This window comes from Mobula hypostoma, chromosome 22 (assembly GCF_963921235.1).
Source record: "Mobula hypostoma chromosome 22, sMobHyp1.1, whole genome shotgun sequence".
In the NCBI taxonomy this organism is placed as follows: Eukaryota; Metazoa; Chordata; class Chondrichthyes; order Myliobatiformes; family Myliobatidae; genus Mobula; species Mobula hypostoma.
In genome coordinates this window covers 14,152,183-14,165,207 of record NC_086118.1, presented here as the reverse complement: position 1 = coordinate 14,165,207, position 13,025 = coordinate 14,152,183, and the positions used below count along the sequence as shown (strand labels likewise).

The 13,025-nt window shown below is 40.1% G+C and overlaps 1 protein-coding gene across 6 annotated transcripts in view; it reads right to left on the bottom strand.

Moving 5' to 3' along the window:
- The window catches only part of LOC134336484 (glucagon-like peptide 2 receptor), a 194,688-nt gene that overhangs the window by 49,367 nt on the left and 132,296 nt on the right, over positions 1–13,025 (bottom strand). For all 6 annotated transcript variants that reach the window (XM_063030751.1, XM_063030752.1, XM_063030750.1 and 3 more), the window contains 2 exons: positions 9,876–10,032; positions 8,354–8,513 (listed from right to left, as the gene is read on the bottom strand). In XM_063030751.1, the coding sequence (XP_062886821.1) occupies positions 8,354–8,513; positions 9,876–10,032 (317 nt within the window). The remainder of the gene's footprint in view (positions 1–8,353; positions 8,514–9,875; positions 10,033–13,025) is intronic.

The window sequence follows — 13,025 nt, the reverse complement described above, 5'->3', positions numbered from 1 at the left end:
ATAGGCAGAGTTCTTCCAACAAGTTTTGGGATGTATGGGGTGTCCAGGGAGGAGTAGCAGCTCTGGTGTGGGAGCCTGTTGTGTCCATTCCAAGGCAGCTCGCTCACCTTTGTACCCCTTGGATTCTCAGCTCTTACCTGTGGCCCCAAGTAGCTGGTTGCATACAAGAAAGAGTCTTTTGCATGTAGGTGGATGCAATTTTCTGTTTATTACAAAAATGTTCCTGTAGTAAAGACTTAGCCTTGACACATCCTTTCTTAGTGTCAACATGCCATAAGACCATAAGATATAGGAGAAGAATTAGCCCTTTTGGGCTATTGGGTCTGCTCCACCACTTCATCATTGCTGATCAATTTTCCCTCTCCGTCTCAATCTCCTGCGTTCCACCTACAATCCCCCACCCACCATATCACTTCATGCCTGAACGAATCAGTAATCTATTGACCACTGTCTTAAATATCCATAAAAACTTTGAGTTCCACAGTTGCCTGTGGCAATGAATTCCACAGATCCACCACTCTCTAGTTAAAAAAATTCCTCCTCATCTCCCTTCTAAAAGGATGCCCTTTTAATCTGATTCTGTGTCCTCTAGTCTAAGACTCTCCCATCATAGGCGATATCCATTCCCCATCCACTATATTAAGGCCTTTTGCCGTTCGATAGGTTTCAATTAAGTCACCACTTATTCTTCTGAATGCTAGTGAATGCAGTCCCAGCGCCATCAAATGGTCTTCATATGACAAGCAGTTCAATCCTGGACTAATTTTCGTGAAATTTCCTTTGAACTCTCTCCAGTTTCAGCACATCCTTTCTAAGACAAAGGGCCTAAAACTGTTCACAACACTCCAAGTGAGGCCTCACCAGTGCTTTATAGAGTCTCATCATTATATCCTTGCTTTTAAATCCTAGTCCTCTTGAAAGGAATGCTAACATCACATTTGCCTTCCTTACCACAGACTCAGCCTGCAAAAATTAACCTTTAGGGAATCCTGCATAAGGACTTCCAAGTCCCCTTGCACCTCCAATTTTTTGTCCTTCCTTTCCACTTACAAAATAGTCAACCCTTTCATTTCTTCTACCAAAGTGCATGACCAAACATTTCCCGACACTGTATTCCATCTGCTGCTTCTTTGCCCATTCTCCTAATCTATCCAAGTCCTTTTGTAGCCTCTTTACTTCCTCAAAGCTACATGCTCCTCCACTTTTAGGAGTGACCTGCTCGAACATCTTAACACTTGTCACACCAAGCCCTTAGCGCATTAACTTTGACCACCTGTGCAACAACCACTTCCTGCAACTTAATCTGCTCCTTCTTTTTCTGTAGCAGTTCCTCTTACTCTTCCAGTGAATGTTTGTCCTTCAATAATCATTGACATGTCATTAATGCCGTCAGGTTTCTGTTTTCATGCATGCAGAGGAGGTAGTTAACAGAAAAGATTTACCTCCTGCAGCAGAGCTTCGAGTTCTGACATTTTGACACACTGTCACTCAGTTCCACCATCTGTTACATGTGTAGTCGAAGCATGCTTTGGAATTTGAGAAATATTGTCTTTTGGAAGGTGATGCACATATTCACTTATTGCAGCAACATGACCTTCAATATAACATGCTTGGGCCAACCATTGTTTCACATTCTCTTTGAATGCATTGCTATAGTTATCAATGGTGGAGAACCATTCATTCTGTTTTTCCTGTTCATCCTTGGGAAGTAAAGAAATCAGTATTTGATATTGATTAGCAACAGTTTCACAGAGAGTGGTCAAATTCTCAAGATGAGATTGCACTTGTAAGACATTTTCCTTATTTTCCATGAGATCCTTAATTGATGGTAATAAGCCTTCAATTTTGTTTACATTTGTTTTATATTCTTTTGAAAACTTTCAATTCTATTCAGCAAAGCTTTGGCAGTGAGTTTAATTTCTCTTTTGCCAGCCCCAACTGCAGGTTTGCTGGCAAGAGTTCCATCCATGCTTTGATTCACTCATGTTACTTTCTCCTTGATGCACAACTTGCAATTAACTCCATGTTCACCCACAGCACATTTTCAAATAGCACAGGCGATATTCTGTTCAATAACTATAGGCAAAAAATAAACTGACCACGCATCCACAGTGCTTAAATCAGACAAAACAAGAAGTGTATAATTCAAATGTGGACTACTGGGACAATATTTGAGTACTTCAATAGAACAAAACAATGACTCCCCAGCAAGCACTACATGACTGAGCAATGGTCCCCAATGGTCAGTCCGTGCTGACCATTCAAAAATATGTTCAAACCACAAATAGGGTACATGAGTCAACAAAAGGTTGCAGATAACCCAATCACAAGCAGCTCCTGTTGACAACGTGCTGGCTTTTCAGTGTTGTAATTGCAATGTCAGCAATAGGTCTGAGGCAATCCTTTGCTGTACACTGGTGTTCATTGAATATAACTACTTTTGTTGACAAAATGTAGCAGCTACTTGAAAAACATAGTAAAACCGCCGAGAGACTGAGCGAGGGAGGTAACACTGTGTGACACTCTTCCAAATAACTGAGCTCCAAGTTGAAATCAGTATATATGATCCTTTATTACGAAACCAGAAAAGCTGAGTGACAAAGCCAAACAAACAAAAATTGCAATAACCAAATTAGCGATATTAACATAATTTACAGAATTAGTGACATAAGCATAATAAGCAAAGTCAGCAAAAGGAGAGTAATTAACAGTAACAAAAAATATTCATCCCCTGCCCAGTCTATCTCTAACTAAACTAGTGGTACAAAGGGTGTACACCTGACTATACTCATTTACTTCTATCACGCTCCAACCCACGTAACAGATTACCCTAACCCATAATAAAAATGTGTAACACGAAAGACATTACAGTACTGCAAAATGCAAGTGGAAAACAAAGGATACATTAAAGTCTTTTGCTTATCTTTCTATACCCAATAGTAAATGTAAAATGCATAATATTTATGAATCTTTTAATACGATCAAAACAAAAACCAGACCAGATTTCAGTCTGCCAAAAACCAGTTCTGAGTCCTTGTGAACTTCAGCACTAAATTATGAAGGATCTCTGTTATATTTTGCAATTGTCATGGTCCTGATCGGGGTCCCTTTAAATTTAGCTTGCTTATGTTACGATCTGGACCATTGATTCCGTGTTTTCCCATGTCCCTCAACTTTGGTGATTAGAGGCAATTAATACTCGGCTGAACTGGTAGTTTATAGTCTCCGGTTTTCAGCCGTTTGGTGCGAGAGCATCTGCAAAGTCATCTAAGGTACGGTGTGCCGATGTCATCTGGCCGGAGCAAGCCTAGTCCCTGCCGAAGCGAGAGCCAGTAATTCGCCTCTCCTCACCAGAGCAAACCTGTCCAGTTACCTTGCCAAAGCGAGCTTGCAAAGTTTCCTCACCGAGGTGGGTCTGTCAGTTAACCTGCCGAAGGGAATCAAGAACCGCTGTCTACTGTTCCCAGGCCGAGTCGAGAGCTCGCCACTACCCAAAGGCTTCAAGTCAAGTCCTGGCTCCGACGGCATTCAAGCTCCAAGTCAAGTCCTGGCTCCGACGGCATTCAAGCACCAAGTCAAGTCCTGGTCCATGGTGGCTTCTGGTGGCTTCCCAGTTCTGAGTCAAGTTCTGGCCCTGGTGGTCTGTGATTTCTGTCCTACCCCCTTGTCTGAATCCCATCTCTGCCCCTCTCACTTCTAGCCCTCGTCTGCAGCCCCCGCCTGCACTTCGGTCTAGTTCCATCACCGGAGCTAGATAGGTACTGTCTGGTGTTCATTCATGTTGGTCTTGTCTTGTCTTGTCCTCGCCCCCGTGGCGTAAGTCAGGCCGTCTTGCTGTTGCTCCACGGGGGGTCATGTCTTGTCTTGTCTGGTCCTTGCCTCCGTGGGGGTAAGTCTGGTCGTCTTGCCGTTGCCCCGCGGGGAGTCATGTCTTGTCTTGTCTTGTTCTCGCTTCCGTGGGGTAGGTCAGGCCGTCTTGCCGTTGCCCCACAGGGGGAGGGGGGTCATGTTCTGTCTTGTCTTGTCCTCGCCTCTGTGGGGTAAGTCAGGCCGTCTTGCCGTTGCCTCACAGAGGGTAATGAGTCCCGGCCCTATGTCCTGTACCCAAGGAGGGGTCCCGGCTCTCTGTTCTGTGTGTGAGTCCCGGCCCTATGTCCTGTACCAAAGGAGGGGTCTCGACTCTGCGTTCTGTGTATGTGTCCATGGTTCCATGTACCTGCTGTCCCGAGACCGAGGCTCTGTTTTCCATGTTCATCCTCTCCCTAGCTCATGTCATGTCCATGCCTGGTTCTGGGGTCCGAGCCCAAGGCAAGACCCAGGTACTGGGTCCTTTCCCAGTCTCTGGCTCAGAGTCCATGCCCTAGCCTCTTCATGTCTCCTCTAGTTCTGGGAGGAGCCGATTCCGAGTCCAAGCCCAGACCCTTGGTCCCAGCCTAGTCATAGTCCTGAGTCCTTGTCCAGTTCGCTATTCCTGCTCCTGCCTTGCTCTCCTGATATCGAACAATAAACTAAATCTCAGTAACCTCACAAGATGTGTCTTGCATTTGGGTCCACCCTTGCTCCCAATGCCCCCGCCATTGTGACAGTAATTCCAAAACATAGAACTAATTAAAAGAAAAAGACATGAGTCCAAAATGTGAGTTTAACTTACTTTTTAATTTTCGCGAGGTGCATATGTATGATGTGGTGGCATGATGTTGTATGCCATTTATGTACTTCTACATGTAACCCATAATGAATATAGAATGTTATACTATATAATACAACTACAATATAGACATCCACAGAACAGTAAATTTTAAATTGTCCCATCAATTGCTGAGGAGGATTTGTAACTCTTGTAGGATAATGTGTTTCCTGACAAGGAGAGTCACTGTGCTTGGCAGGAGAGACTTATGGCTGTATAACAATTTTAGGTTCTGGGGTCTCCTAAGTGGTAGTGGTAGAAGTTGACTCTGGGACTGCAGAAAGTGTTTCTGACAGCGCTGGCCAGTTTCCCTCTGGATGGGTTGGGATGGGAAGTTTCACTGGACAATATGGATCGTAACGTGTGAGTACAGTGTCTGACGTCTCCATTTTGTTTACCTTTTGGAAAGGCACCTCACTCTGTTTTGTCCATTTCCATTTCTTCCTGATCTGTAGTGATGATTTCAAGAGGTAGAGCACCATAGACAGGTTTGGCAGAAACCTGTTATAGTAATTGACAAAGCTTAAAAAGGACTGCAACTGTGACATGAACATTGGACGGTCCTGCAGCATCTTCTCCATAGCTTTCGGCCAGACTGCAGGTGCCGATGCTCCAAAAATAAGCCTATTGTAGCGGTAAAGCCCTTTGTGAGTGTTTAAGGTGAGACGCACTTTGGACTCTTCTTCCATGTCCATCTTTAGGTAGGCCTCAGCTAAGTCCACTTTGTTGAAATGTTTCCCTCCAGAGAGATTTGCAAAGAAATCCTCTATCCTAGGCAGAGGGTATTAATCTACTTTCAGTACTGGATTGATGGTGACATTAAAATCACCACAGATCCTGACAGACCAATCCTTCTTGGCCACCAGGGTGATTGGTGTTTTCCATAGGCTCCACTCAACCGTGGAAAGAATTCATTCAGTCTCCATGTGACCCAGTTCACTAGCTGCTTTATAAGGAACTGGGCTGCCTTTGTAAAACTTGGGTGTGGCATTTTCATTTAACACTATTTTACCCTTGTTTTGTTGGAGATTTCCAATGCCATCCTTGAATGCTTCTGTGGCATTATCCATTACTTTTCTTAATTCACTTTTAATTTACTCTCTTGCAGGGCATGTGGTATGGGGCTCCAATCAAGTGTAGTTACATCAGCCAATCACAGCCCCACAATGCTGGCCCTCCTGTTTTTACCAATTACAAGCCTAATGTAGCTTGTTAGTTGTTGTATTTCACTTTTAAGAATGTCATACCCACAGGAGTTATTATTCCTTCAGTATAATTTCTCAGTTTCTCATTTTATGTAATAACCACAACAGCTAAGCCAATATCCAATTCCATTTTAATTAATTTGCCTTTCTCTTCTTGTGTAAGCCATATTACTTGTCTCCTGTTGGTTTTCCCATTGTCATCCTCAAGGCTTCCCAGTCTTGTGTCACTGTCATCACAGTGCATCATCTGCATTTTTCATCAACTTCATTCAGATTTTTTTCAAACCACAACTTGAATATTTTTTTCTCTATCCTGTGTAGTTCATTTATTTTTGTCTGCCTGACATGCTGTTTGTAGGTGTTCTAATTTGTGGCACTTTCTGCAGGTTCACCTCTAAATCTGAATTGGTCTGGTATATGTGAGCCCCTGCCAAAATGGGAATACAATTTGTTCAGCCAACACGTTTCTGCTTAGACATTGCAATTCTGTTCACATCCATTTTCACTAATGATTGTAAGTCAATTGTGTCTCTGTCTGCTGTTTCTATTGATACAGTTATTTCAACTGCTCTTTTAAATGTAGTTTGTGTTTTGGTTAGGGGCCTTTTTTGACTATTTTCTCGTAAGATTCCACAAACAAAAATGATCTCTAGCTGCATCATTCAGCCACATACATTAAAATGGACTTCCCTTCCTTTCAATTCAGCTTACGAAACATAAAACTTTCTGCAGCTGACAATGTTCTTATTTCTAAATGTTCCAGCCTTATATTCACAATATCAGCAAAGCTCATTTCATCTGGTTTGCTTGAAGCAGTTAAACTTCAAAGAAAACTATATGCTTTCCCATCTATTACACACTATAAATCTGGCACACACTTCTCATTGGTTATTTCATTTGCTTCAAAATACTGCTCAATTTGCTTAGTATACAAAATCCAGTTATCTGTTGTGGAATCAAATGTGTATATCATTCTGATGCAGCTAGACATTTCAGCTCTTCTTTTATCTATCATTATTATCACCAAGTACTCCTGTTTATAATCCTGTGGATTTATCCAGTTTTTTGCCTTTTATTAAACTCAATTATCTTTCCTTTTCTGAAGAAGCATATGCTGGGCTGTTTCTCGCAGGACTTCATTTTTAACTTGAACATCTTATTGTGCTTCATCAGATAGGGTTCATTTAAAACTTCCTTGTCACCATTATTATATATTGTAACTCCAAAACATAAAACTAATTAAAAGAAAAACATGGAGCTAGAATAACTCATGTACTTCATTGTTCGCATCTGAGGATGTGAACTTCCCCTTATCCAGGACATCTATAGCGACAGGTGTGTTAAAAGGGCCTGAAGGATCATTGGGGATCAAGTCACCCCAACCACAAACTGTTCCAGCTGCTACCATCCGGGAAACTGTACCACAGCATAAAAGCCAGGACCAACAGGTTCCGGGACAGTTTCTTCCACCAGGCCATCAGCCTGATTAATTCATGCTGACGCAATTGTAGTTCTAAGCTATATTGACTGTCCTGTTGTATATATTACTGTACATACTATTTGTTACAAGTTACTATAATTTGCACATTGCACATTCAGATGGAGACTTAACATAAAGATTTTTACTTCTTATATATGGGAAGGATGTAAGAAATAAAGTTAATTCAATTCAATCCAATTCAATTCATTTTTACTTTTAGCGAGGTGCATACATATGTTATGGTGGGGTGATGACATAAACCAGTTACATACTTTTACATATAAACCATGATGAAAAATTGCTGAAATATTAATAGTTCCATTGTATATTGGACTGGCCAAATCATTCCCTTTTAGTTGGTGGGAATATCAAGATATTACATACAAGTAAAACTATTGCTTTTCCTGAATACAGGGTTTCCTGCAACTCCATAGAACAAATTAAGAATTCTTTAACTAAAAAGTAGATTAGCTTTTAGATGAAAGGGAAATGTCCCTGCATATTTGCATGCTGTATGGTTCCATAGATATAAATGATTAAATTAACATGTAAATAGCTTAAAGTTGTCACTGGAGGAGTAACATGAGGGAGAATACCAATGAAGACCCCCTTGCTCTGCGTCAGAATAATGCCATGCGATATTTCACATCCATTATTGAGTGTCTTAGTTGTAAAGAGAACAACAGAATGAACATCTCCACTCTGCTGCTCTGCACCAGTACCACAGTGCCATGTAGCCCAAGTGTTAGAATGAAGCTTGACTCTATATCTGATCCACAACCAGAAGTGAAATGTTTTCACAATCCACATAATGCTTACATCAACAAGAATCATTCAGTTGTATAAGAAGTCAAAGAGAGAGTCATTTTGTCTCACTCTGATTGAAAAGAACAGCAGCTGATTATAGTGGGAAAAAATAATTTTAAATGTAGTAGCAAAGAGGAGGTGTACAATTTAGTTTTGACCCCGAGATTCACTTACCCCATCCTATCAGCACATACTGCCTTAGCAATCTTTTCTCCGATATGACAGCCAGGACTATCAGTTTGTTGAGGTAAATGCCTTCAACTAAAAGCCAAAAGAATGTTGCTCCAATGAAATAGTGCATGAAAACCTGAGCCACCTTGCATCCATTTGAAGTCTGGAAAAAACGAAGTATAACCTTCATTAACAAGTGTTGAAATGTGCCCCAAGAAATTCAAGTACAACTCAATAGTTTCTGAAGCTTGTGAATCTTGTTCATGTGGTCGCTGCAGGAACAGGACTCAGTTCTTGAATGGCTAATTTTCCAGATGATTAGTTGCTTGATGCTATATAGTTGCACAGCTGTACTTTAACACTGCAGAGAACATGTTCTTTATTTTATAGAATGTGGCTGATTGGGCAAGACCCAAAAATAAAAGCTGGAAAAGAGGCAATTATTGTTCAGGTGACTCCATGCCTAGGAAATTTTTAAAAAAAGCAGAAGAATTCTGAATTCTGTTTCTATAGGTAGCAAGGAATTCCAGGACTCTTTATTACAATGTCACTGCCCACAATTTTATTTTAAATGCTTTTATGTGTGAAAAGAAGAATATTCTGATCAAAAATGCAAACACGAGGAAATCTGCAGATGTTGGAATTCAAGCAACACGCATAAAAGTTGCTGGCGAACGCAGCAGGCCAGGCAGCATCTCTAGGAAGAGGTACAGTCGACATTTTGGGCCGAAACCCTTTGTCAGGACTTCCTGACGAAGGGTCTCAGCCTGAAACGTCGACTGTACCTCTTCCTAGAGATGCTGCCTGGCCTGCTGAGTTCGCCAGCAACTTTTATGTGTATTCTACTTAGAGTCCTCTTTCCAGGATAGACGTATCAAATTCTATATGGCATGCATTTGAGGTGAGTGGTCGAAACCATATATGAGGCATTTAGGTCTCTGAATATGTAGGGTTAGAAGGACATGATTCATCCGCAGGCAGAGAGTTCGTTTATTTGGGTTTGCATTCAGCACAGACATTGTTGGCCAAAGGGTCTGTTCTTGTGCTCCAATGTTCTGTTCTCTGTATGTTCAAAATCTTGCCTTAAAAGACTAGAACTTTTTAAGATGTTGTGGGACTGGCATTCTAAATTTTGGTAAGACCTAACCATGCGGTAAAGTATAGTTTGTAAGGGAGTAACATTAGTAAAGCTTGTTGTATAGAGCTATCAAATTTATACTGGAGAATAAAATCCTCTTCATCTTTAGTTATATTAAAAACAACAGTGAATCAAATGGCAAATTTTAGTCGCAGACCTATTCCTTAAAATATCATTTGATTTGGGACATTGAACATTCATTAGAGGAGCAACTATATAAACTGAAGGTGTGGACATAGAGAAAGTTATAGATGGAGAGATGGTCTCTGACGGTAAACGAAGTATGCTGATTGATGGGTGTTATTGTAAGTTGTATCATTCTAGACTACTCTGACATCCAGTCTCAGAAGACATTGGATACAAGCAGATACAGTATTTATCATTTACCTGACCATCAAAAAATGACTTCCATCCCATTTCATCATCTGGACGTTTCGCGTAAGTATTTTTCAGAAAAATATCTTTTACAAGGACTGCCAGAGCTCTCAGGATAAAGGAAGCAAATAAATTGATATGGATGTAATTTCGAGTGCAGTGCAGCTTCCTACAAATGGAAAGAATAAAAATACAGTTATCCATTTATCCCTTAAATTTATGATGGATAAGAATATCTTTTCTATGTTCACACAAAAAGAGTGTCCTCTCAGAAATGGAAATATTCATGTATTCTAATATTTGTGCGTGTGCTCCAGTAGGCTCATTAACACATAAAAAGGACCATACTCTTGGTTCCTACTTTATGCAGCAACTGCTAGACTTTCTGTATGGTCCGAGTAATATAATGAAATATTTATAAATGCATGGATTTTTTTTTGTAGGAATGATTTGCAGTGCAGTGTTATTCAGAACATTAACTAGAACTTGTTGTTTCGTTAAGCTAAAGATTGTTTATACATCTATAAAGATCATTGTTTGGTCTGGTCCATGCATATGAAACAGGACAAATTGAAGTTGAGAGAGAATTAGAAAAACAAGGAAATAAATGGTGGTATGATAGAGTTATTAAGATGATGAGTTCAAGTTGATTGGTTAATGCAATCAGATAAAGGGTAATTGAACAGCAGTGGAGAACCTTCAGATGTATGAAAGATACAATAATGAATAGGTATTCACTACTGTATAAGTGGGGCAGAGTTAAGGAATAGACTTCCAGACATAAAAGGATTGAAAGCAAATAGGGTTAACTGAGACAATACTGAAAGCTGGAGGGAGGAGAAAATGAACTTTGACTAATCAAAAGTGAATAAAGAAAGTTAGCTGAGAAATTAATAAAGCTAAGAAATGTTCTTGTTGAGTTATAAAAAGAAAACAAATAACTTTTGAGAAGTAGACCTAGTCAATGATGAAAATGCATTGCAGATAGAACCAGGAGATAAACCAATGAAACATAATTGTTGAAAAAAAAGGGGATAATTTGGGTAATTTTAGATGAGATAGCTTAACGCCATCTGTGGAAAACTTGAACTCTTTGAATTACATAATAATTTAAAATCAAATCAGAGAATGTTTTGAATACATAGACAACTGGTAGAAATGGTCTTAGGCATATGTTTAAATCATTTCTTAGATTACAGACAGAGGGGAAGGATGAAGGGAATGCAGCAGAATCCAGTAAATAGATTTTCAGTAGGTCTCACAGGAGGCTTCTTGTAAAAATATCAGTTTGATATCAGCTGAAGGGAAAAGAATTATTAACAAATTGAAGGGATGTTAAAGGTTTTGGAAAATCTTTATAAAGATTAATTAATTGCTTTGGCATGAATATTATATCCTGACATAATGTTTGCACTTGTTTTCTGGCATTAACTATTTTGAAAAGCTAAAGATCTCTAAATTTGTTTGTAATCTTTGAGACCTGTACACTTGGGCTCTCCCATGCAACTTTCACACAGATGTGAACTCAATTCAATAGATGTTGAAAGGTCACATAACAAACAAGCAGCATTCTTTCAACAAGGAGGAAGTTTTGCCGGGCAATATTTGCAGGCTCATTAAAAGGAGGTGGCTGCTGGTAGTGGCAGAACCTGTCTAGGAAACCCTCAATACACAGGCTCCTGAAGAACTGTGTAGTCGAGAGAGGGAAACTGAGAGGAGGTTGTCATTATTGATGAAGTCATAGAGTCATACAGAATTGGAACAGGTCCTCTGCCAAATTCATCCACGCTCATCAGTTCCTATCTATGTACCAATCCATGTGCCTTTATTGTACTTGACTTAATCACTTTTCTCCAGCATCTCCTTCCCTACATGCACCACTCTTTTGCCCCTCAGGTCCCTTTGATATCATTCCCCTCTCTCCTTAAACCTAGGCCATCTAGTTTTTGATTCCCTTTCTCTGCGAATTGACTGTGCATTCACCATACCTTTCTCCCTTATGATTTTATACACCTTAATAAGGTCACACCTCAGCATTCTATGCTTCAGAGAAGAAGATCATAGCTTGTCCAAACTCTCCTTTTAATTTAGGTCCTTGAGTCCAAGTGTGAATGTATCTAATAGAGCATGAGTAGAATTAGGAATATCTACACTGTTGGTATACCCTCTACTCAGTTGGATGTCCATTCCAAGTGTGAAAGAAACTGTCTCATTTAACAAAAACATAAGGCCCCCACTTTGCCAGTTGAGCAAGGCACAATATTTGACTTATACTCAGTGGCCATTTTATTAGGTACACCTGTAGACCTGCTCATGTGACAGCAACTGAATGCTTAAAAGCATACAGACATGGTCAAGATGTTCAGAGGTTCAGTTGCTGTTTAGACCAAACATCAGAATGGGGAACGTATATAATCCAAGTGAATTTGACTGTGGAAGATTGTTAGTGCCAGACAGATCTGCAGTCTCTTGGGATTTTCTAGAGCTTACAGAGAATGGTGCAAAAGAAATGAAAAAAAAAGCATCCGGTGAGCAGCAGTTCTGTGAGCAGAAACACCTTGTTAATAAGAGAGGTCAAAGGAGAATGGCCAGGCTCGTTCAAACTGACAGGAAGACAACAGCAACTCAAATAATTATGTGTTACAACAGTGTTGTATAGAAGAGCATCTCCGAATGCACAATATGTTGAACCTTGAAGTGGATGGGCTGTAGTAGCAGAAGACCAGAAACATACACTCATGAGGTATCTGATAAAGTGGCCACTGTGTGTATATCAGAGGCAGCCTGGAAGGACCCTGATGAACGAGAGTGAAGGTGAACTTTGAGACAATAGTGAGACCAATCTGAATGGTTTTTGGAGATTATAAAAAAGGTTTTAAGTAGCAAAACAGAACTTGAACTGACTGATCTAAACTAGGATTCTGACCTCACACACCTAGGTAGTCTCAGTATATTTCCACTGAAAACTCAGTATCCAGCAAAAATCCAACAGGAATATTTATGTTTCATAGGTTACCCAGATCAGAAGAGTCCACAATTAGAGAAAAGTATCTAATGATGTGAACCTGCAAGACCTGAATATGTTAAGACTTTCTTTTTCTGACTACTTAACTGAATTCTACAGATCACCTGATTTCCAGGAGAAAAAGGAACTAAACTATT